The following is a 26634-nucleotide window of genomic DNA, read 5'->3' as shown; positions in this document are numbered from 1 at the left end:
CACACTGACTTAAACAAACTAGCTAAAATCAAGGTAATGTCTGCCCAGAGGATATTACAATTCACCAACATAAAAGATTAAAAACAAGCAGCAATTTTCACATAAAATTAATCAAGAAGATGAGTTAAGGAATTGTCAGTAGCATCTATCTTCTCAATGTGTTTGAACTGCACAGTATAACTAGTCCATTAGTACAGCAGCTTGCTAAAAATTGACTTTGGTTCAAGCTTAGTTTAAAAAACAGAACAAAACAAAACACCCACATCATACAAACTAGGTGGACGAGCATCTGCTAGTTTCCCTGCTGGCAGTTCACTGATTTTTGAAGGGATTTTAGGAAAAGCTAAGGGTAAAAAATTATTCAGGGGTCAAAATTAAATACCATGGGAAATAACCAAAAGGAACAACAACAAAAAAATTTAAAGGGGACCAAAATTTTTATGACCTTTAATATTAATATGGCCTTCTCCCAACTGAAAAACAACAACAAAAGGTACACATTTGTGTCTGTACTGCCTCTCTGAATTTCTCTCTGCAGAGAAACAAATGCACAGAATCCAAGTTTCCTGTAGCATGAGCAAAGCAATCAGAAGGAGAGTCACTCCCAGCTCAAAGTACAGATCACCAGGAACTGAATGAAGCAAGTGCCTCAGACAACAAATGGGAACTTAGAGCTCCACTGCAGTGACCTAGTCATTTGTGAAAATTCTGGTGGAGATAGTATAATAACAGGACATTGGCAAATGGGGGAATTTAATCTCTAAATTACCCTCATCCATCTTCATCCATTTTCACAAGCTCTTCCTTTGCAATGGGCTCATTTATGTGGTCTAGAAATACCCTGAAAACAATTACAGGAGCAAATCACTGTTTTAGATCAAATGGAGATGTGTGTCGTTATCAGATCTACCTAGCAGGGGCCTAACAAACCAAGAGACACTTGAGGCTGTGAAATTCCTGCTCAGCATATCTCTGAGGTTCTACAGATCCCTTGGCCCAGTCAAGAAAGGGCTTTGTCAGTCAGAGAACTGAGGAAAATCTCAGGCTTGGAAAAACTTGTGACCCACTCAGTGGATAGGAAGTCTGTGACTCTCTAGAGGTGGCAAACTCAGGCTCTTCTTATTCACCTCTCTGGGATCCCAATTAGTATCAAACAGTCCAACACAACTGCTTTAGGAAATAAGGGAGAGAACTGTTGCCCAATTTTGGTCCATCAATTTGATTCTGACCAAGTAAATAAAAGAAAATTTGAATGAACAATTTTTGTAAAATGAAAAAAACAAACAAGCAAACAAACAAACACTAACAGTAGGAACATTTTTTTTTTTTTTTAAAAAGAGATAAGAAATTAGGAGAGCCACCAAGTCAGGTGTCTGTAGTAGTCTTCGCTCTTCGGAACCAAACCCTGCCCTGCAACAGCCACAGCTGTTCCCATGGGAAGTAGAAGAAAGCATCACTGTTGCACCACAGGGTTTGGGCCTCAGGGCTGCTCAATGATTTGGGGGGTGAGTGAGAGCTACAGTTCAGCAGGAATTCCTTCCTACACAGAAGTGCTCCAAAGGCACCACCTGATGGGGGAGGGGTGTGTGTGAAGCAGGAGTGTTTGCACACACTGCCTTCAGCTTCTGCACCAAGCCTCTTGCATAAGTGGCAAAAGAAAATCATTTTCTAGCACCTCTGTAAGAGTCATCAAGGATAAGGAAACCAGCAAGAACATTCCCAGAAGTTAAGAGCGTTAAGTCTCCCCTTATCCCAAAACCCTCCCTCCCCACAGTGTGGGAGCTCACTGAAATAGGATCCAGGAGCAAGAGATAAACATGTTCAATATATATATATATATATATAAGCAATAACAGAGATACAGTAATACAGGCCTGCCTAAATTGTACCAGTTAAGAAAGGAACCCCCAACACAATTAATACGATTATAAACACCTTGTTATGACTTAATGGCCTGTACAACAGACCTATAAAAATGATTCTTTTTAAAGAAAAAAAATAAACTCAAAACAAAACAACAACAACAAAAAAAAATCCAAAAAGAAAAAGAACCCCTTCCTCCCCTGGAACTGGTAACCCACCTTAGCTTGTCACCATGACTGCTGGGAATGATAAGTAGTCCTTTCACTTATTTTTGTCTGTCTGTTTTTGATTTTTTGTTTCTTTTTTTTTTTTCCTTTAAAATTTTTGGTTAGAAAGTTCTCCAATCCATGAAGCAATCCTGAAAAGACATCGTTTTATTATAAAATTAGGCAAACGCTGTTCTGTCTCCACTCTTTTTTTTCTCCTCTTTCTGGTATGTGTAACTTTTTCTTCTCTCCATGTCTTCCTCATCTTCACAACATGGTGGGAGAAAGCCAATGACAGGCGTCATTTTCTTAACCAGCTGGTGACCAGCCTACCACCCTGCAGTGAGGAAAGCCTGTGGCAGCCCAGCTCTGCGCCCAGCTCACTGTGCCTTAGAGGCAGCTGTGGTGGTGGCAGCAGCCCCGCCGGCAGAGGCCACTGTGAACAGAGAGTTCTGGATGGACTCAGTTGAGGTGGAGGAGGCATGAAGGCTGGCTGTAGGTGCGGAGTTCCCTGTGGAGGCTGCGGCAGCAGAAACCAAGCTTACTGGGTTGCTGGTGAGCAGAGAAAGGTTCTGAGGGTTCAGGAACAGAGGAGCAGTCACGATGTTCGGGGCTCCTCCTGCATTGGCAAATACCAGGTTCCCAGTTGCATCCAGAGACGTTATCGGAAGAGAGCCACTAGAAGCAAGAGCTATAGACAAAGAGCCCAGAACAGGAAGAACATTAAACGTCATCCTGGAGAAGCCAGATAACACAGATAACACATCAGCTAATGTCTACTCAGTAGCAGAGAGTGCCTCTTTGCTGACTCTCCCCTCCACCGTAATGCTGTACTAACATCAGCTCAAGTTTATTTATAAATCTGATGCATCTAAAGAGTTGAAAAGTCAATTTAATGAGCAAGAGTTGGAAAAATCAATAGGGAGGAGTCATGAGAGCATGTTTCTATTTAAGTTTGAAGTTTATAACACTTACTTAGAAGTATCTGTTAAATCCAATAATACCTTTTCAATGAAACAGACTTAAAACTACCTTCATTCAAGAAGACTACTTGTTAGTGATTGAAGTATTAAATATATTTAGCTTTTATCAACTTAACTGCCATGATTTGACAAATTCTAGAATCAATTTCATGTAAGATGGAAGCTATCTTTGAGAAGCCTTTAGTAAAGAGAACATTTACATATCACTAAAGAAAGAAAAGGGCATGATTTAAAACATTTGTTTTTTACTTCTAGAGGCAGAACACTTAACTGTTGGTGGGGATGGAACTGGGCAGTTTTACTTGAAGAAGCTTGCCTTGGGATAGATTAACATCAGGAGGAAAATAAATCTACTCTAATCACATGATGAAGTTTAGGTTTCTTGGAATATACCAAGCTATCCATGTACTTGCTGTTCTCACACATTAGCATGTACGTTCTTCCACAAAACTGTTTCACATGAACACCTTCTTGATCCCCAGCATTCAACTCTCCCCTTACCTCTCTTTAGCAAAGCAGGTAGCTTCCTCCCCATCCCCCCAACACCCGGAAGTGCACCAAGCAAGACAAAACATGCTGCTGACCTTGAATCGTTGCCAGTGTACTGTTGCTCATTAGGGCTGGGCTGAGAGCACCACCCAGAGTCCCCGGATTGAGACTGAGTAAGGCACCTCTGTAAGTGCAAAAGAGGAGTCACTCTGCTGCCATGAAGACAGAGCACCAACCTGACACACACCCAAATGTATGCAAGATGTTACTTTCTCTATAATTTCAGAGAATTCAGTTAGTGCTTCTCAGTGATGGCTTTCTGAGGCTTACTTGTACAAACAAGGTTATGCTCTGCCTAAAATATAAAACTTAAGTCATTCTGACTTTCTGTTGAATTACCTCATTTATTTTTTTCTAAAAGAAAAAACTTGAAAGGAATAATCCTTATATTTGACAATAAAAATATAAAATAACCACACAACATTCATTACTGCTCTATGCACAATAGCTGGCAAATGAAATTAACATCGACTGATGAGACTGGTACAAATACACAATGAGTTTTTTTTTCAGTCATAAAGAAAAACGAAATGGATAAACGCAGATAAATGGACAGAAGTAGAAACATTACAATAAATGACTAACCTGGGCCCAGAATCACAAAGGCTGCAAAGACTTTCATATGTGACTCCTAGCTTGAGTTTTTACGTGTTTAACTTGGAGTATCTGTACTCTGATCAGAAAGCATGAAAGGGTCCTGGAGAGGACAAGAGGTCTCAATGTGGGTAGGGGCATAGCAGAATGCATTGGTATGACAAGAGGAGGGAATACCAGGGAGATTTAAAGGTTTATGCAGAGATAGCAGTAAAGAATGGAAGCAGAGAAGGTAGGTCAACAAATGCTAATAATATATGAAAAAGCCTTATAGGAACCGTCTATGTGTAAGCTAATTAAAAAACACAAAAAAAAATGAGGAGTTTGAACAGAGGTACCTTACATGGGCACACAATGTTGTTTCCAGAAGACACAGATTATTAAATAAAAATCTTAGCGCCACACATAGGGTACATTTCTCCAAGTTACTGCAGGATATTTGATCTCACGCTCAACTCCCAGATTATATTAATTACTGAAAAAAAATTCTTTAGTTGTGGTGTGGCTCAGCCCTTAGTATGAATCTTTAATCCCAAACAATGGGGATAAAGTTAGTTTGTAGAAGGAAGCAAGCACCTATGTTTGAAAGTGATGTCTAATTGAGTGGCAGAAAAAGTGACAAATCAGATAAAGATCTAGCAGAATAAGATATGCCCAACTCTCATGAGAAGGGAGAAAAAGGAAGTTACTTTAGAGAGCAGCATAGGGTTGGGGTGGGGGAGAAAAAGAGAGGAAGGAGGTAGTTTTACTGGGACACTTGTACAAAGACAGGTTGCTGAGAGAGAACAAGCCAGAGGATAAGGAACCAGCAGATTAGAAGAGATCGCTAGGGTTAGTTTGGGGCCAAGCAGGGCAAATAAGTCAGAGGCTGGAGAAGCCAGATTGAATCAGACAGCTTGGAGAGGAGTTTGAGCCAAAACAGCTGGGTCAAACCAGCCAACAGAGCTCAGAAAGAACTAGAAAGGGTGAGCCCATTGAGCAGCAAGTCTCTGAGGCTGAACACATTCTAGGTCTAGATTAGATTGTGTGGAGGCTAGAAAGTTCGAGGACTAAGCCTAGGTTAGCCGACTGAGGCAATAAGCCTTGAAAGTGATAATTACTTGGGGAGAATAAAAGTTACATTTAAAACGAGTTATTGGTTTAGAAAGCTCTAGAGCCCAACCCCCTAGAAATAAAAACAACATAAGACAGAAAAACAAACACAAACAAAAAAAACCCAGCTCCATTACAGGTGATTGCTACTGCTCTTGGGTATATATCATAACTATCATAACTAGATGGTAATATCCTATTAATTCAGTTGCAGGACATAGAAAAATCAATCTGGAACTGACCAGGAAGCTTCCTCTCCTTGCTGGCTAACTTTCACAGTGCCAGCACTTGGGAGAGAAAAAGTATAAATAGTCTTACCCAATGCTAGACCCTTTATGTTACAATATTGACCAATCAGGCAAGATGTGTCATCTGTAAACAACTGGTTTCAGATTTGACTCTAGGCCTATTCATAGTGGAAGTTCATGCCTGCTACTGTAAATCTAGTCAAAAGTCCAGGGAAGGAGAGAGAGCTCATGGGCCAAGAGGGGGTAGGGGCAGATACTATTGTTTTGTTAAATGGTTATGGTGAACTGCCTTCTAAGTATTTATGTTAACATCCACAGATGTACGATGCTCTCAACTCTTACTGCACTGGACAATAATTACTGCATTCAACTGGTCAAATTGATGAGGATAAATGACTGTTGGGTTCGCAGCCCAAAATAGAACATCACTATCAACCCTATGTCCCTAACATCAAGACTTAGGGAACATTAAGGAAAATGTTTCTCAGGGTGGAAAAGATGTGAGCTGGAGAATGGGAGGAGTTTTGTGAACTGCAGTCTTCTAGACACAACAGGAGATTTGCACTCAATGAATGCAGAGCAGGTTCTCCGAGCAAGATCAAGCCAGATACATTCCAGTGTAGATGGGGCTCGTGAGCTTCACCCCTAGCTGAGGAGCTACTGTCAGTCGAGGGCTGCTAGACTAGGGAGAGTGAGTTTTCTTTGGTAGGTTACTTATGTCCCAGTGGATGGCTCTACACTAACATGCATTCAGGCAGCACTAATTAGCTACTTGAAGGGAAAAAAAAAAAAAAAACACAACACATGAAGTCTGATGTGTGGGTGGGGGTGAGTTCAGGACAGTTTGGGAGGAGTGGGGAATGGATATGATCAAAAACATTGTAAACATGTATGAAATTATTAGAGAAAAACTATGAAAAATATATAAAATCAGGTATCACTTTATTCCAAGTTTTACCCATTTTTGAGAATTAGAAAGTAGATAAGCTATGCTTGAATGAAGAAAGCTTAATAATGAAGAATTCTGAACTTCCTTCTTGGCCCTGTCAGTGAGTTACTCAGTGACTTGGTTCTTTGTCATCATGTGGAAATGACAGTGTGACTACTTAGAAACTTAAGTGCATCAAAGCAGCCCATCTTGGATATGCTTTTCTCCTAAGATAGTGTTGAAAAAATCTCCGAGAGTTGCAGGAATGAGTTCCTAGATCTGTTTGGATGCAAACGGAACGAGAAAGCACCTTACCCAGCAGCAAACTGTGAGGGTGCCATCAGGCCTGGGTTGAGTCCTGCAGCAGCAGCCATAGCAGCAAGACTGGCATTTGCTGGCAACTGTGCAGCTCCTTGGAGAGCCATCACCTGGCTGGCTCCCAGAGGGGAGGGAAGAGGTGTGGAGGTGGTCTGTGTTGTGCTGGTCTCGCTGGCACTAGAGGCCTCAGAGGTGGAGGCTGAGGCAGAAGGAGAGGGGCTCAAGGAGGGGGATGTGACTGCTGAGGAAGCAGGGGGTGCTGTGGAAATCACGGTGGCCGTGTTGTTGGATGTGGACTCTGTAGTGCCTAAAAAGAGAACCCAGTTAGAAAATGGCCTCATAAATGGTTTGGAAAACTAGTCACTTCCATCAGTGTCTAGAATCAAGGGAAAGGTTAACTTACTACCCACTGATCCCTAATGTGTTCTTTTTTTTTTTTTTTTAAATTAAACTAGCTTAGCATTTAACAGAAATTAATGGTAAAAACAAAGAAACAAACAAACCCAAAGCTGTGAGTCCTACTTTAAGAAACAAGAGCAACCACCCACTCTGACAGAAATAATAGTGTGTTGTCCCTGTCCCCGCCACCAGTCTCAATTTTCTATTAAAAAAAGAAGAGCAAATGAGGGGTTAGAGAGATGGCTCAGTGGTTCAGAGCACTGGCCGGTCTTGCAGAAGGAAGCTCACATCTGTAACTCTAGTTCCAGAGGATCTGATGCCCTTTTCTGGCCTCATATCAGACACACATGTGGTGCACAGATATACATGTAGGAAAAACACTCATATACATTAAAAACTATATATGTTAAAAACAAAAACAAAACAAAAAAAACCTTCGAACAAATTTTTAAGAAAAGCTATTTAAATCAGGCATGGTGTGACACACATTAAATCCTAGCACTTGAGAGGCAGAGACAGATCTCTATGAGTTTGAGGCCAGCCTAGAGAGTTGGAAGCCAGCCAGATCTACAAAGTAAGACCCCACCTAAAACATAAACAATGAACAAAAATGACAAAACCAAAATCATTTTAGTATTCCTTATTATTCCTTAGTAGATCTGTGGTACACCCACTTTAACAACAGCACAACTTAATTTGAAATAGTCATGTTTCAAATGTTCAAAAGCCACGTGTTGGTGAATGCCATAGTGAACACTACAGATTTAGAGTGTGGAAGTTGGCAAGCTAGAGTCTAGAGGCAAGAGTATCTTAAATGCTTGTCCTGTTTTACTTTTCCTCTCCCTCCTATATCTTTTTTAGTCAAATTGATACAAGTTAACAGTCATTTGGAAGAGGAAACTTCAATTGAGAAAATGCCTCTACTTGATGGAGCCATGGGTTAATAAGTCTGTGAAACATTTTCTTAATTAATGATTAATGCAGGAAGGCTGCACTCACTGAGGGTGCTGCCACCCCGGGCAGGTGGTTCTGGGTGGTATAAACAAGCAGGCTGAGAAAAGCCATGAAGCCATGGGGAATAAGCTAGGAAGCAGCACTCCTCCACGGCCTCTGCATTGGTTCCCATCTCCAGTCCTTCCCTCAGTGATGGACTGGAAGCTGAAAGAAACCGTTTCCTCCCCCAGTTGTTTTTGGTTATGGTGTTTTATAACAGCAATAGAAGCTCTTATTAAAACAATGCTACATTACAAAACAAAAATAAAAACAATCCCCCCATACCAAAACAAAACAGAGGCAGCCAGAATTTAGTTTAGTGAAATGCAGTATGTCCTAGGATATAATTAACCACACATAAATAGAAAAAAACTCATGCGGTATTCTCACTAGTGAGAACTCAAAAACAGGACAAACACATATATAACACAATCCTTTAAAATTTCCATACAGAAACACTAAGACATATACAAAATTCCCAAAGTATTATATAAACAGTCCAAGCAAAAGAAAACTCTGTGAGAGTGAAACAGAGAAATCTTATGTTAGAAACACTTCATGGTACAGAAGATCCTTCCCCGGTGAGAGCCTAAGCACACATTTAAGTACCTTTGCTGCTATTAAGGCTGCAGTTCCCCATGAGGAGGGCTCCCTTTCTCAGTGGGGCTTCTTACTGAGATGAGTGTGCCTGAACACATGTGGCTGGCTTTGTCTGAAAAATGACCTTGTATAGGGCTCTAAGGCTGCATATCTCAGCACATAAGTCCTGCTCTGGCTTCCTGTCAGCATGATAATTAGGTGTTGTATTATAATCAATCAGCCCTTGCTGCTTGTTTGATGCTATGATCAATTAGCCCTTTCCACCTGTAACCCTAAAAGAATCCCTTATACCCTATCCCTGGCACAATAAAGTAGACTTGCTCTCAGCTGTTTCCGAAGTTCTTCTGTCATCTTCACAGCTGTCCAAACTCTGAGAAGGGAGGGGCACAACACTCTTTTCCTTTCTGCTGCCAAGCTTTCCTCATAAGCCACTGGGAGGAACTTAGACCATCTGAAATAAGCATCACCTGCTTCCTATATCTTTACAATGATATCAAAGTGGCTTGTGGTCTCTGAATGAGGTAAACTTGCTTACTTTCTATTGTTAATTAATAAATATTATATAAAAAAACAATTCTCCCCCCACTTTTTGTCCTTCTCAAAAACAAAACTAAGATGCTTTTTATATACTACAGCTTCCTCTATCTAGTAAAATTATACCAGTGTGGATATTATTAAGCCTACCCGATTCAGTATTTCCTCAGTTCTAAAGATACCAGCCCAAGCCCCGCACTGTGTACCTGCTGCGGTTGGTGACTCTGTCTGGTAGACTCCTAAGCACTTCCCAGTTGCATCCTCTTTTAAGATCTAACCCCTGATCTATAGGAGGATAAATGTGCTTTCTTATTTCTCTTCTAAAGGCAAAAAGTTTCAATATACTTTCAATCTCTTGACCTCACTTTTTCATTTCACTAAACCTAATTTTACCTAGTTCTGCGACTGAATCTGTCCATTTTTACAAAACCGCAAATCTCGAAGTAAAAATGCTTGATTATTATACTTTCCTCTTCATTGCATAAATTAAATAAATCAGCAACTTGTTAAGTCTTGTAGGCTTACTAAGAAAATCCCAGCCAAATCAGTGGGTTTAATCGAGGCTAGAAAGGGATGAGCTATATATAAAAACAAAACAAAACAAAACCCAAAAAACCTACTTAGTTGTTTTTCTCTGGTTGTAATATACCATCCATATTCTGGACACCTCCAACTTGAGTATCACACAAACACTATGACATAACACATCAACATGATCTCTAAAAAGATCCTTCTAGCCATGGAATTTTGTTCCAATTCATACACCTCCTTTATGATCTGAATCCTTGGCAATAGATCCACCCAAACACCCTATGGGAGAGTGCAGGCTTTCAGAGCCTGAACATCCTTAAAAAGATGTTACCACCTACCCCACAGTGGATGTAGATATAGATTCTACACATAGGGTCCTAGCACTTCCTCTTGTTCCCACCCTTTTATATTTTTTAAAGAACAGCTTATTGAAATATAAATCATTTTTATATTTCAATAGGCTTAAAGGTTTAATAAATTTTTATCAATTTGCAAAGTTCTTTAACTATTACACTATCCTCTGCGAGTGCAACAAGTGCTTTTGACTGCTGAACCATCTCTCCAGCCCCGATCCTTTTCTTTTTTCTTTTCTTTTCTTTTTTTTTTAAGCCTATACTTTGGGTATTGAACCTTTTGCAGTACAAAGACATGAAGATGATCTACTATTTTCTAGAAGTTCTATGAATAAATTCTGGCATCTGATCCATTTTAGTTTTTTGCTTGACACTAGAACCTAAAATGGCCATTGTGAATTTTGATAGCCATTTGTTAGGGACTCCTTTTTCCCTATTGAGTTTTCTTAGCTATTTGTCAAAAATTAATAAAGAACAATGCAAAGTCCCTCCCCCCACTGGACTGACAGCTTTGTTTCATGTAATCTATTTTATTAAGTTGTTCCTAATACTATAGTTTGCCACATAAAATAGCAGTTCTAAGCATAAACCCTAAAGAACTGGAAATACATGCTCACAAACTTCAATATGAAATTCACAGTAGCAGCATTAAAAATAGCCCAGACCTAATCTACTACACCAATACCAGGCATGAATGGTAAACAAAATGCTGTGTAGCTACAAAATAGCATACAGTGATTAGAGGACTGTTTATACACTACTTGGCAATGGGCCTGCCCATCCCCTAATAGACCTTGCGTATGAGCTGAGCCAATGTTATCAACTACTCAAAGAAAAGAGAAATCTGAGTAACAGACTAAAAATCAAATGTAAGTTTAACAAGAAAACACAATCATCGCTTTGGTAAAGTGTGAGTGTACTGTGTAGCAGTTTCCTCTGAGATAAGCTTGCATTTTGGAGAGAAGCTCATTAAGACACAGGGAGTTCTAAAAAGAGATTAAATATTCCATATGGTAGAGAAGTTCTTTAAACTCAGGAAGTAGGTAACTTAGAGGATTCCAGAAGAAGTTCCCTGGAAGCGAGCACAATCATTAGGGCCCTCCCTCAGCAATCCTAATAAACTGTAAGTAACATTCTGAGAAGCACTCAGCGAAGCTAAGCTGTTGGAAAAAGCACTATCAAGTTGGGCTGCCAAGACAGTGGGAACAGCTAAGCTGCCCAAAGAGGCTAAGACCAACTGAGCTGTCTGGTAAGAACACCCTTACTAGTGTTTACTAGTATATAATAAACAATTATAGTTTATGTATTGTGTATCACAAAACACTAAACATTTGATGACAATGCTGAACCACTTTAAATGCTTGGGGAAGTTTCTTCCAGAGGAGGCCAAAAGAAGACCAGGCTGGCCCCAAACTTACAGTGATTCGAATGCCTCCGCCTCCCAAGTGCTGTGATTAAAGGTGTGTGTCATGTCTGGATCTTATTTATTAATTTTATAGTGAGTGTATCAGGCAATAAGCTGGGCATCAGAAAGAATATGGTATTTAGCTCTTTAGAAGTACAAAGGCTATTGGGAAAGACAGATTTATAAAAAATAAATTTGTAATATGAGTAAATGACAACCTTAACTTCCTAGAGAAGTTAAAGAATATTTTCAAGAGGAACTGGAGCAGCTTATCAGTCTCGCACCAAGGGCTGTCAGACAAGGAACTGAGCACTGCAGGGGCGTGGATCGAACTTAGCCATGTGGTGGGTGGGACAGCAATGGCCTAGCATAAAAGTACTCAATGTAATTGATGAATCTGCATGCTTCTCCCAATGTAAAAAGCCATCACTATTGAAGTTTTGTGAAGAAAAAAGTCACCTGAATAAAAGTTTTTTAAAAAAGATGTGAGTGTTCTGCTGCATATACATCTGCAGCGCAGAAGGCATCAGATCCCCTTATAGATGGTTCTGAGCCACCATGCTGGTGCTGGGAATTGAACTCAGGATGAGCAGTCAGAACTCTAAACCAACAAGCCATCTCTCCAAGGATGTACTTTAAAAGGTTAAATTTGGAAACAGTGTAGGAGATGGACTACTAGGAGATTTAAAAAATTTTATACCTTAGAGAGAGAGAGAGAGAGAGGGAGAGAGATTGAGGGGGAGCATATATGTTTGCATGTATGTAGTAAGGTACATGTGGAGGCCTGAAATTTACATGAGTGCCTTCCTTGTTTGTTTCCTTGTTTATCAAGGCAGGGTCTCTTACTGAATCTGGAACATACCAATCTGGCTAGCTTGGTTATCAGTTTGTTCTGGAGAGCCTCTTTTTCTGCCTCCCTAGCACTGGGGTTATGGATAAGCTACTAAGCCCATTTGGGTATAAATGTGTACTTTGTATGTGAACTCTAATCTTTATGATTATGTTCATGGAACAATCTCCCTAGACCCATAGTCATAAAGTAAACATACAAATAAAACAGAGCAAACATCCCACAACCAACTCATGTCTTAAGTAATGCCTTCACAACCTAGCAGGTATCCACGGTAACCTGACAGGCACTGTGCTTACTAGGCTGCCTGTAAGGTGGCTGCTTACCTATAAGAGAGAGATTGGTCCCGGCGGCGGCGCTGGCTAAGGGGAGCACAGGGTTGACTGTGAGGGTAGCTGCTGTACTGCTTGTCACAAGGCTTGGAGTGGTCGCCACCTAGAGGTGAGACAAGAAAAAAAATGCATGTAGCACAATCAGAACTTGAATAGTTCTTAAATTTGAATAATGTTTAGTCAGACAGACTCTAAAGCAGCTAGAAATACTATTGTCAATATCACCCAAACAAGAGAACTATTTGATAGCATTAGTGCTCATACTGTTTTTACTTCTGATTTTGTGGAGGATTCACCCACCCACCCATCTACTTATTGTTTTTTTGAAACAGGGTTTCTTTGTGTAGCTAGCTGTGTGCTGACTTACATTCTTATGGTTAGGTGTAGTGGTGCAAGCCTTTAATCCCAACACTTGGGAGGCAAAGGCCAATAGATCTCTGATCTCAAGGTTAACCTGGTCTACAGAGTAAGTTCCAGGATAGCCAGGGCTACACAGAGAAACCCTGTTTTGAAGAACAAAACAAAACCAACCAAACAAAAAGACAACCATAACTATGTAGCTATGACTAGTCTAGAATTCAGCTTAACCAGGCTGGCCTCCAATACAAACCTGCTTCTTTTCTTTCTCCTGAGACCTAAGATTAAAAGTGTGTGTCATTACTGGGGCCAGGGCTAGAGAACCTAACATTATTCTGCCAAGTGGACACAATATTAAACTAGCTCTAAAGATCTACTGTTACAGATTAGTACATCTCTCAACTTCCATCAGAGAAGCTCCTTTCTGAAGATGAGATTAACACAGGCTCACAAATGGCTATGGTGCAGAGAACAGGGACTAAGGAGCACTCAGCCCTAAAAGGGAATGTGTATCACCTCTACTCTTCCTAAAGTTCAGGAACCATAAGCTAGGGAAAGTGGACGAACTGTTCTCCTGACCCAGAAGGGCACTGCACATACGAATGCAGTGATTATGACAGCACGCACAAGCCCCACACACGCTGCAGCCAGTCAGAATCCCTGCATGAGGTGGGGAGGTGGCATGAACTCCAACCCTAGCTGTGGAGCTATTGACAACTGATTCCTGTTGGGAGCAGGAGTCAGTTTTAAGTTGTGGCCATAGGTGAGTCAATCAAACCTCAGTGGATGGGCCATACATGTAAGAGTGCATGTGCAGCACAACAGGGATGGCACAAAGTGTGCGTGTGTGTGTTTGGAGCTGCAGGAGTTGAGGAAGAGGGAAATACAATTAAAGTATACTCAAGTTCCCAAAGAACTAATAAACAATTGAGGGTGCATGTGCCCCACCATTTCCAGGTTTTAGTGAGGCAGATTTTAAAGACAACCTTGCACTCCTTTTTCAAATATTATAATAAATATTTTACAGTTTTGTAAAACACTGCTCACTTTCTATGATAGCTAAACCTAAATAAATAAATAAATAAAACAATCACCTACACAAAACTGTTATCTAACTACTATGATTTTTGCTGACATCAATTTTATGATCAAAATATTCCCATTTAATAACCCATAACATTCACTTAATAAATATGCTGACATGACCTTTTAGTTTAAAATGCTTTTGTGGAGGGGCTAGAGATGGCTCAGTGGTAAGAGCTCCGGATATTTTTTTTTGCAAGTAATATAATTATTTTATTACAAATTTAAAAAACAAAAAAATGCAACATCCTAAAAAAATTTCTTTTTACTGGTAATACAAATTCCTATGAAGTTTTTTTTGCTTCCATAAGAAATTTTTAAAAAAACCATTAAATATTTAGAAACATTCAATATCAAAAGCTTTAAATGGTGCTGGAGCCACTATTGCTGAACCGAGGTCACACTGCTGCTGCCTCTACTGCGCCCGTCGTCACCCCAGCGTGCATTAGCAGTCCCAAAGATTCAAAGTCCAAGATGGTAACCCTCAAGGACCAGGTGATTGTGAATCTAGTTAAGGAAGAACAGGTCCCCCAGAACAAGATCACAGTTGTTGGGTTTGGTGCTGTTGGCATGGCTTGTGCCATCAGTATCTTAATGAAGGACTTGGCAGATAGATGAGCTTGCCCTTCTTGATGTCATGGAAGAAAAGCTAAAGGGGGAGATGATGGATCTCCAGAATGGCAGCCTTTTCCTCAAAACACCAAACACTGTCTTCAGCAAAGACTATAATGTGACCGAAAACTCCAAGCTGGTCATTGTCACAGCAGGGGGTCCATCAGCAAGAGGGAGAGAGCCAATTCAATTTGGTCCAGTGAAAGGTGAATATCTTCAAGTTCATACATTCCCAACAGCGTGAAGTCTACAGTGCAAGCTGCTTATTGTCTCAAACCCAGTGGACATCTTGACCCACGTGGCTTGGAAAATCAGTGGCTTTCCCAAAAGCCAAGTATTGGAAGTGGGTGCAATCTGATTCAGCTCTGTTCCGTTACCTGATGGGAAAAAGACTAGGAGTTCATCCACTGAGTTGTCACGGGTGGGTCCTGGGAGAGCATGATGACTCTAATGTGCCTGTGTAGAGTGGTGTGATCGTTGCTGGCGTGTCCCTGAAGACTCTGAACCCAGAACTGGGTACTGATGTGGATAGTGAGTGGTGGGTATTCACGAGCAGGGGGTTGACAGTGCGTATGAGGTAACCAAGCTGAAAGGTTATACATCCTGGGCCACTGGCCCCTCTGACACAGACTTGGCTGAGAGCATAATGAAGACCCTTTGGCGGGTGCATTCCATTTCCACCATGATTAAGGGTCTCTATGGAATCAATGATGATGTCTTCCTCAGTGTTCCATGGATCCTGGGACAAAATGGAATTTTAGATGTTGTGAAGGTGACACTGACTCCTGAGGAAAAGGCCCGCCTGAAGAAGAGTACAGATACCCTCTGGGGAATCCAGAAGGAGCTGCAGCTCTAAAGTTACCCAGTGACCTAGCCCTTCACTGTCCAGGTTGCAGCAGGGTTTCCATGGAGACCACACACTTCTCAGCTGAGCTGTGATTAACGCAGTTGTGTTGAGGTGTTCTGGGAAGATCTCAGTTCCCACAGCTCTACCCTGCTGCTAAGTGGTACTTGTGTAGTAGTAACCTAGTGTGACAGTCCCACTGTCTCCAAGACACACTGACAACTGTGTGCAGGCTTCGATTATCCTCTAAGCCCGCTGCATTGCTGTGCTGCGCACCTTCACCAAACATGCCTAGGCCAGTGAGTTCCCAGTTAGTCATAACCTGGCTCCAGTGTGAGTCCATTGTGCATATTTCGTGTATAAGTGTTCTACAGGATATTTTATGTATTATATGTGTCTGTAGTGTATATTGCAATATTGTGTAAAATGTAAGAGCTGCATATGGATGAAGGAACCAACACTCAAGTGTCATGCCAATGAAAACACCAAATAAACCTTGAACAGTTTAAAAAAAAAAAAAAAAACCCAAATCAAACCAAAACCAAAAAACAAAAGCTTTAAATCTAACTGTATGTTGTAGCTCCTGAAAAAGCTACAAACTCTTTTTTAAAAGTATTTTCTCTACAAAGGATCTCATCAGCTTATACAAAAATCTGTACAGTTTTTTTTATACTGAAGCTCATGTTGAGCTGCACTTGAATTTCACATTCTTAGCAAAATTGCCTGAGCACATATACTCTACTTTAGGACAGCCACTTATTCTTCATCCTTATTTTCTTCCTCATCTTCTGGTTCATTCTTCTTCTTTGAGCCTGTTGTCCTACCAGGACCCTTCTTTCCTACCTCCCTTTTGCCTTGGCACGGTGCACGGTGTGCAGCAACATCCTTTCCATACTTCTCCTTTGGTTTAGCTGCCTTCTGCTCAGACGGTGTTTATTTTGGGCAGACTGCTCAGACCACATCTCACCCAGTTTCTTTGCAGTATCTCCAACAGACAGACATGTAGGATGTTCACTTTTGATCTTTGGGTGATGTTCAGAGCAAAACAGGAAAAAGGCAGACTGTGGTCTCTTCGGAGCATTTGGATCTTTTTTTTCTTTCCTTTCTTATCACCTTTGGGAGGAACATAGCTCTTCATCTCCCCGATAATGAGCTTTGTCACTCTTGGCCAAATCTTCAAACTTCGACTTTTCCTTTGCAGACGTGGTCTTCCATGGCTTGGGATGCTTCTTCATGTGCTCCTCCTGGCAGGTCTGCACAAAAAAGGCGTACAAGGACATGCCCCCCAGGGTTTGTTGGGGGTCACCCTTGCCCATGACAACAGTTCGGCATCTACCTGGCGAGAGTTCTTTCCTCAGACCTCCACAGAAAGACTTCCACAAGCTCAGGAGAGAACCAGTTTTGCACTGGATGTTCTTAACCAAAGGACCTGGATTCAGTTCCTAGCACCCACATGGCAATACACAGTTGTTTGTAATTCTAGTATCAGGGGCTCACCCTTACACAGACATGGAGGCAGAATACCAATGACATGAAATAAAATTATTAAAAAGAACCAAAAACCTTTGTGAAGCCACGCCTCTAACTCTAGCACTTGGGAAACAGAGGCCATGAAGATGTCTGTGAGCTCCAGACTAGTCCGGTGTACACAGTGAGTTTCAGATCGGCAAGGCTACATAGAGAAAATCTTTCTCAAGGATCTAGGTGGGAAGGGAATGAGGCTGTAGCATGGAATAACACTAAAGTAAAATAGAAGCAGAGTGACGAGAACAAGAGGAACTCAACAACTGGCCTTCTTTTGAAGCCTGTCTGGCATTATGGCAGTGAGCTACAATTATCCTAAAAAAAAAAAAAAGAAAAGAAAAGAAAAGAAAAGTTAGGTCAGGGAGTCCCATGACCATGGTATGCCTCCATTTAGGAATAATGTTTTAATGCAAAGAACAGAAGTGACTAAGTAAGATTCTACTGCCCAAGAGTGAAGAGTTGAGATTGCGTATTCATCCTTGGGAATTTACTGCCACTTAATCATCTAAGTTTACTAAAATGGGCTTCAGGACTGAATAGTAATAAAGGAACACATTCCCCCTCAGGAGCATATCTACCATTATAGTTGCAGTGAAACATTATTAGTGACAGATGAAAATGTAAAAAACCAGAAAGGATTTCAAATTGTTTACTTCCAGAAAAAAAGGAAACCAGTAAGTTCTTGGGAATGAGAGATTCCACAATTTTGGAATTTTTTTAAAGTAGACATTTTTGTATATTTATTTAACATGTATCACACACACACACACACACACACACACACACACACACACACACACACACACACACACAGAGTTCCTTCACTGTTGTAGTTTGAATCAGGATACTCGTGTAGGTTTACTGTTGGGAAGGGTTAGGAAGTGTGGCCTTGTTGAAAGAGGTGTGTCATTGGGGGTGGGCTTTGAGAATTAAAAAACTCATTCCACTCCCCAAATTTTTGCCTACTACTTGAGGATCAAAATATGAACTCTCTGCCATTCCTATGTTCCACCATCATGGATTCACCCTCTGAAATCATAAACTAAAATGAAATGCATTCTTTTATAAGGTGCTGTGGTCATTCATGGTACTTTATCACAGCAACAGAATAGTAACTAAGACAACTGTTATGAAGTGAATTTACTTTTAGGACATTTGTAAGACTAAAAATGAGCCGTTGAAGAGTATATCTCTTCCCCACCCACTCTTACCAGTGAGGTTGGGCTGGGGAAAATTGCTTTGATAGGTGAGCTGCTGGTCCCACCACTGCTTGGTGGGTTGATTCTTTTCTCCTTCTGGCGGCGGTTACAGAACCAAACACGAATCACCTCCTTTTCCATATTGAGCTGTTCAGCAATCAAGGTGATATCTTCCGAGGTAGGCTTTTGATTCTAAGAGAGGAAAAAAAGCCCATCTTTTAAAATTGTAAAGATTTCATTTTATATATTTGCCATGCTGGAGATTGAATCCAAAAACAAGAATTCTACAATTGAATTATATCTTAGCTTTGGAACTCTTTCTTTCTTTCTTTCTTTCTTTCTTTCTTTCTTTCTTGAGATTTATTATGTTTTTGAGTGTTTTGCCTGCATGTATGTACAGTGAGCCCAGAGGCCAGAAGAGTGTCATTCTCCTGCACCTCGGATTACAGATGGTTCTGAGCCACTTTGTGGGATTTTAGAAATCAAATCTCAGTAGTAGACCAGGATGACCTTAAATCACAGAGATCTGCCTGCCTCTGCCTCCTGAGTACTACGAGCAAAGGCGTGCACACCACACCCAATGCTGCAAAGTAACTTTCTGAACTTGATCATAGGAACAGTCAGCTAGTAAAGGAAGGTGGGATCCTTATGACCACACTAAGCTACTTTAGCAACAACTTCTACAGAAGTGTTTATATATATATATATATATATATATATATATATATATACACACACACACACACACACACACACACACACACACACACACACACACACACTTAATAAGTTTATCAACAGAACTAGTAATTCTTACTGTAAAGGTCTATTAATTTTTTTAGACAGGGTCTTAGTGTGTAGCTATGGCTGTCCTGGAACTTGGTATGTGGACCAGGATGGGTTCAAAATTCAGAGATCCACCTATCTCTGCTTCCTAGGCACTGGGATTAAAATGCCTCATGCCTGGCTAAAGTCTATTAATCTTAAAGTTAACAAACTTAACCTTATGAACTACTAGGAATGCATGAGTTCTTAGTACTTTATTTATACTATGGAACTCAGACTTCATACTATGCTTCTGAGGCAAGAATGGGAGGCAATTTCATAGGTGCAGAAACTATGAGATCAAGTGATGTGATGTGCCTTTATTAAGAGGCAAAGCCAAGAAAGACTTCTGACTCAATGTTTCCTTAAGTAAACACAGATCTTTCTGATTAGAATCAAGAATTTTTTTTGTAGAAAGTCCATTTATTTAAAAAGCCAAATATCTGTTGAATTAACTTGAACTCAAAGTCTCTAGTGTTGTGTCCTTAAACTACCATTCTAGAAATAAAGACACTAAAATTTAGCCAACCAAACCACCATGTTTCTTCTGAACAGGCATGGTTTCCTCTGGAGGCCTATGCATCTTATGATGGCTGTGTAAGGTACTCTTCTCCCATCTTTTCCAGTCTGCAGGATTAGTTCCTATGCTCCTTACCAAATGCTCACATGATTAGAACCATGGTCTCTTGAGTCCTACAGTATTAAAAGTGTGGTAGTATCTGGTATCCTTCTTTCTCCCTGTTAAAATGCCCATCAGGGTGGAGGAAGACAAGGTTATGTTTTAATATCTACAGTCCCTGACAGTACGGTACACACAAAAAGTAACACCAACCTCCATGAAACTCTTCTCTAAGGCCACACGGATGTTGGTCTCTATGCTGGTGCGTTTTTTCCTCCTACGATTCAAGCCCTCAGCCCCCAACCCTGGAGAATTCAAAGCACTTGGGCTAGATGCTGTAGAATCAGATGAGAGGTTCTCTATAAAAAAACAAAGAAAACACACACAAAAGCTGAGGTCAAGGATTCACATGCAGAATACATGAGAACAATAAAACTGGTAAAATTATTTAGTGCTCAATGGACGCACTGCTCACTACCACTGACTTTCCATAGTCCTTACTGCCAACCTTTATCCCAGGATGATTAACTTTTGTCACTACTCATTTTTGTCTTGTTTCTAAAAATACAAAGGCTCTATTCCTCCACCTTTATGATCTTCAGTTCCGTTCGTTCATTTGCTTGCTTATAAACTGAGGATAAAAAGGAACAATGTTTCTTAAAATTCATTGGATTATTTAATGTTTAATTTTGAGATGACTTTTCAGTTTTTCGGCACAATAGTTGAGAAAGGGCACTTTGGAATTCTTTTTTACGCACTGAATAAGCCTGGGCATGTTACAATGGATCTCTTTCTACTGTTTGAAAACTAAAAGGAAACAGATAAGTGGTTCTTGCCTGTGACTTCAAAAAAGATAACAGATGGTTAAACTCACCCCCAGCTACTGAATCAATATACTAGGGGTGTGTGTGGGTGTGTCTAAGTTCTTCTTTTCCAAAGGCCTAATTTTTGTTTCTATCTACAAAGGAAACTACATGGTTAGGTGTCTTTGTGGTTCCTTTTAGCTCCTAAAGTCTATGATTTTGTGGCTCAAAATTCAAAGTTTCTAAAAAAATGTCTCAAAATAAAAATATTCAAGACCAAAGCCTAACTTTTGTATAAAGCAGGTGACCTTTTTTTAAACAAAAGCAGAAATAGTACCAGGAACAAATTGGCAATCTAGGAAGGAATAATCTGTCCTTCAAGATTTTCTACAAACATAGGCCTTCTAATCCCCATCCTCAAACAAACAAACAAACAAACAAACAAAACTATGCCCATCCTTAAACTTGGTTCAAATTAAAAAAAAAATCCATGGCTGCAATTATTGCTGGTATTTATACTGTAATTACTGGGATATTAAGATGAAATATCTGATTTACACAATCATAATTTAGAAAGATTTTCACAGGATTAGTAGATCCAACATTTTATAGTATCACCAATACAGTAAGAACCCAGTTTGCAGACTAATCCCTCGTAGGAAATCCTGTGGACAATGAAGAGATTTCTCACTATGTTCATTTACCTGCATCATTTAGCCACTTCTCTAAAAGGGGCTTTAACTTGCACATGTTCTTAAAGCTGAGGTTCAAGGCTTCAAAGCGAGAGATGGTGGTTTGGCTGAAGTCGTTTCCATATAATTTCCCCATAGCGAGCCCAACATCACCCTGAATATTATAGAACAGGAAAGGGGAATGAGGAAAAGAGATTCATGTTATTAATGTCTCCAGCGTCTATTTTGAAAGGCTACTCCAATAACTGCTGCTCTAAACAGACAATTGGCCATCATTCTATTTACTCCATTTTCCCGCCAACTTCACCTCCAGGTAGAGCATAGGACTGTAGGGACAGCTCAGCGGGGCCTTGGCATGGAAGCCTTCATTAGTGCCTCTACTGTTTTGAGTCTCTACCTCATGCAATTATAACGATCATAACAAAACTTCTAGATCTTTAAAGATAGTGCTGATATACTAATGGCCTTCCAGTAGTACAAGCAACATGATTTCAGTACCCTTTAAATCTACCTGTATCACCTATAGGGATTAGATGTTCAGAAAGCCCAGCCATTTATGCTTAGCATTAAATTTTTACTTATTTAATGTGTATGAGAACCCAAGAGGGCTATGGTGCCTCTGTGGAGGTCAAGGGACAACTTGAGGGAACTGGCTCTCTCTTTCTACCTGTAGGTAGATGTAGGTTCTGAAGATTGAGCCCCAAATCATCAGACTTAGTGGCAAGTGCCTCTAAACCAGGAATTTCTGAGCCAACCAAATTTCACATAAATTACTTTAAAATTTAGAAATGACCCCTTATTCTTTATAGTTTTTCTTATAAGTATTTCTGGAAGCTGTGAAAAAAAAAATCTATTTTCACCCTTAGTTTAGATTTCAAAGTTGATCACAAAACTAGGAATTCTAAAGGAGCACGTCTGTAGCCATTATTATAGAGGTAGAAATTCACAGTAGAGAGGTTTGACCCATTTAGTAAAACCTTCATGGGCACTGGAAACTTGGTAACCTTATTGAAACAGAACAATGATCCTCTGAATATATTACAAAGATGCCTTTCTCCCAAGAGCCTATCACCTTTGAAATGTACACAGTGCTTTTTTTCCAGCTGGATCACTCTTGTTCTAGTTTAAAAAAGATGTATCTTAATAGTTATTTTATAGATAACAGGAGAAACTCATGGAGTTTAAATGGTTCACACCCACTTCAACTAGATTAGTGACAGGATAGAAAAATATAGCATTTCATCTTCAAAACACCACAAAGCTAACTCTATCTACTTGAGAATCAATTCTCAACCGACCTGGCAACTTTTTTTTTTTTTTTTTTAATTATTTTTAGATTTTTATTTATTTTAGTATAAGAACGTTTGGCCTATATGTATATACAACTCATGTGTATAACGTCCACAGAAGAGGGTAGTACATACATCCCTTGGAAATAAAAGTTACAGGTCACTGTGAGTCATCACAAGGAACCTGGGAAGTGAGCCCAGATCCTCTACAAGAAGACCAAGTATTCTTAACCATTTCTCCAGCTCCAATCTGTTGAGACCAGGATTCACTATGTAGCCCAGACTGGCTTTGAATTTGTGGTCTTCCTGTCCCTATTTCCCAAGAGCCAGGACTATTTAAATTTGTGCCTACTATGCCCTGCTTTAGGAGCACAATTTTGAACTGGGATTATCTGAGTTTTTGTTTTCTTTAAATCCAACAGGGCCATCTTTTTGAGATTATATTGTCTATTATATGTGGGGTCAAGAAAAAACTATATTTAGTATGTATAAGCATGGTTTTGCTCATTCTAACTTATTATTATGGTGATTATTATTTAAATAGAGGGTCTCAAATTTGTTATATAATTGTGCTTGATCTTGAACTCATGAACCCCTCCCTGGCTTCTCAAGTGCTGAGATTCTAAGCACGTGCCAAAATGCCAACTATGGACAACTCTCACTAAAAGGTTTGAAATACAACAAATGTAGGATTTCAAAATAAAATGAAATATACTAAATATTTAACCCCAAGAGATATATACACCATGCTTCTCATTAGTTGTCACGCAGAAAAGCAAATAAATGATCTCTTTAACTAGGACTTAAGTGGATCATGTTTTTATACAAATGCACCTAAAGCTACGAATTGGTGCATTAGCCTTTTACGTATTTATCAGTGTTACTCCACTCCAAGGTTGAATCATCACACACATCAGGGACTCGACTCAGGCTTTGCAAACCACATATATTCATGTCTTCATCATTTTATTTGTTTAGATTCTAAATATATGGAGCCAAATAAAATGTTTTTTTTTGGGGGGGGGATATGACATTAAGTGGCAATAAATGTTTTCTGACATTAGAACTGTACAATTCATTAAAATTTTTTCACATATGTCCATGTTGTTCTCAGCTAATTCTCTGCTTCACGGTTATGTCTCAGGATGTGAGCTCTTGGTTACTGGTGCACCACCATGCCTCTCTTCTGACATGTTCTCTGCTATGGTGGTAGTGGACTAATACTCTCAAACTGTAAGCTCCAATAACCTTTGGTCATGGGCTCTTCACAGAAACAGTAAAGTACATAATAAAGAAGTTGGTACCAGGAAGTTAACTACTTCTGTACTAGGCCTGACAAATGCTGGTATTTGCATGCATAGAAGACACTGGGACTGTGAACTAAGGAAGTGGTGGTTGAATGCTGTAAGCAGGTCTTTTAACAGGCCATTCCTGCAAGGAGCTTTAAAGACAAGAGTGTTGAGAGCAACATGGGAAAAATATTAGCAACTGGGCCTGAGATGATTCTTACGTTATTTGGCAAAAAATATGGCTGCTTTTTGGCTTTTTTCTAAGAATATTCCTGGGTTTAAATTGAAGAAATTTCATAGGCAGAGATGATTTCAAGACAGCCTAATATTTACTTGTTCACATACTTATTAGTGATAATCTTCATACAGGTCTATAATGAACAAGAAGCATCAGGGCAAAAAAAAAAAATACAAAATGTAGTTTTTGGAGACAAAGATTTTAGGGAAATTTTTAATGTTAAAGCCAAGGTTTGTAATAAAATAAAAAAGGAGAAATGGAATAAGGGAGAAGTGAGGTGAGACCCACCCAGCTAATTTGCAACTTGTGAAAATAAAAGGTCTAAGGAATTGTAGTTCCTAAAGAGTAACACCAAATCAAAGCTTATACAAATGTAATTCAAGAACAGGCCAGGTTCTAGTTCAGGCAGGCAGAAGAACTTGGTAGCACTGGCCTGGTGGCTTCTACTTTAGAGTCAAGAAATGATTCAGGGCAAAGGGGTTCTGGAATCTTTGTCTGGAGTTAAAACAAAACCAAACCATTGAGGACAGGCATGTGACAGAGGAGCCCCTGCATGAAGGCCCTAAGAGCACTGTGTTTGAAGCTGTGAAATCCAACTGGAATGCACTGGAGACTCTAAGATATTGGAGATGTTAGAGCCCTGGGATATCAGCCAGAGAGAGCTGCAGACCAGGAATAGAACCAGTCTAAGAGAAAATTATGCTGCAGTCAAAGGAAGCTGGAAGGAGTGGGAAGATATGAAGAGCCATTTAACTCTTTTAACATTAAAACAGAACTATAAGACTCACCCAAGGATTTGATCTTTTATTTCCTCCCCAAGTTCCTATTCTCTTTTGGAATGCTAATGTATATTTTGTGACATTGTATATTAGAAGAATGTTATTGTGGATTGCCCCCGGTGCTGTTTTTTGTATTTTGATGCTAATTCCACTTCCCCAAGTGGGGCTGCCTGGGAGGAGGAGTAAATCTCATATTTAGGTGACTTCATCAGAATCTTCTCCCCATTTTAACTTGTAAAATAAAGGCTAGAACTAGTGATTGGGCAGGGGAAGGGAAGATGGAGCTGAAAAGTTTTACAGAGAAGGAGGGGGAGAGAGAAAGGGACGATGGAGGAGGAGGAAGAATGGAGCTGAAGCATGTGGCTTGGAGATACCTCGAGTTATAAGGGAGCTCTTAGCTGTGGAATAAAGTAGTGCAGTGCTGGATCTGTCCAATCCAGGCACACAGCTTGTAAATATTATAACTGATTGTGTGTTCTTTGCATGGTCTTATTTGGGTTGGAGTTTTACCGAAACAGAATGTAATTTGTTTTTTGTATTAGAGGTGGTTACAATTAAGAGATTGCCTTGGGTCTCAAATGAAACTCTGGAACAATCTTGAGATGAGACCAAATGTATTTTGCATTATGATATGGTTACAAGACTATAGGGGCCAGGGAGTGAAATGTGGGGGTTTGAATAAGAATTGTTCCCAGAGGTCCATATATTTGAATATTTAGTTGTGGAACTTTGGGGAAGGATTAGGAGGTGTAGCTTTGATGAAGGAGGTGTGCCACTAGGGGTGGGCTCTGAGGTTTCAAAGGCCCATGCCTTTCTCTTTATCTCATGGTTGTTGTCTCAAGATGTAGCCTCTCAGCTACTGCCGTAGTACCATGCCTGCCTGCCACCACGCTCTCCACCATGATGACTGTGGTGGTTTGAATATGCTTAGCCCATGGGAAGTGGCATTATGCCTTGTTGGATGAAGTTTGTCACTCTGGGGGTGGGATTTGAGGTCCAATGCTCAAGATAAGTCTGTTTGCCCTGTGTGGAAAGACAGACCCTCTAGTGGCTGCCTTTGAAAGAAGATGTAGATGTCTGCCTGCTAGCTGCCACGGTTTTCACCATAATGCTAATAGATTGAACCTCTGAAACGTTAAGCCAACCCCAATTAAATATTTGCCTTTGTAAGAGTTGCCTTGGTCATAGTATCTCTTTACAGTCGTAAAATTCTAACATGGACTCATCCTGTGAAACTTCAAGACCTAACAAACATTTTTGTCTGTAATTTGCCCTAGTTATGGTGTTCCTTCAGAGCAATAGAAAAGTAACTATGCCAGGTCCCTCACTTAATATGCTAGTTTTCATTAACTTGGTACATCTTGGATTAGTACTCTTACAACTCTTGTGTTTTTCACACAAGTCAGCAGTTTAAATCAGTTGGTTTCAACATACATAATACAAACTATATTGTATTGACCTTTCTAATATAAACAAAGGAGCAAAGATTGGCACTGGAAATAATGAATGTACTTGCATCTGAAAAATGCTATATATTGTGATATGCTTTCTAATTATGTAATGGCATCCACTACTTATCTATTGCTTATAGAAAATAAACAATTAAAAGTGTTTAAAACATTTAAAAACATGTATTTAATCAAAGAATAGGAATTTATCTCAAGAAGTAACTTGAATACTTTATTGTACATGAATATAAACAT

General features: G+C 39.9%; 1 protein-coding gene and 2 pseudogenes across 3 annotated transcripts in view; 1 reads left to right on the top strand and 2 right to left on the bottom strand.

Annotated features, from left to right (window-relative positions):
- Positions 1–2109: 2109 nt before the first annotated feature.
- POU2F1 (POU class 2 homeobox 1) overlaps positions 2110–26634 on the bottom strand; it is a gene marked incomplete at its 5' end in the record, with an annotated part of 124288 nt that continues 99763 nt past the window's right edge. Inside the window, 9 exon segments of the mRNA XM_080916178.1 lie at positions 2110–2760; positions 3637–3725; positions 6779–7088; positions 9514–9523; positions 9525–9592; positions 12773–12881; positions 18410–18589; positions 20055–20200; positions 21349–21490. Coding sequence (XP_080772304.1) covers positions 2450–2760; positions 3637–3725; positions 6779–7088; positions 9514–9523; positions 9525–9592; positions 12773–12881; positions 18410–18589; positions 20055–20200; positions 21349–21490 — 1365 coding nt within the window. The 3' untranslated portion in view covers positions 2110–2449.
- Positions 14693–15686, top strand: LOC308435556 (L-lactate dehydrogenase A chain-like; annotated as a pseudogene). The gene has a single exon. The product of its transcript is annotated as an L-lactate dehydrogenase A chain-like (transcript).
- LOC308435501 (high mobility group protein B2-like) lies at positions 16431–16990 on the bottom strand (annotated as a pseudogene). The gene has a single exon. The product of its transcript is annotated as a high mobility group protein B2-like (transcript).

Source organism: Micromys minutus (genome assembly GCF_963924665.1).
Source record: "Micromys minutus genome assembly, chromosome: 1".
NCBI lineage: Eukaryota > Metazoa > Chordata > Mammalia > Rodentia > Muridae > Micromys > Micromys minutus.
The sequence above is the reverse complement of the archived record's forward strand: the minus strand, read 5'-3'. Positions and strand labels throughout refer to the sequence as shown.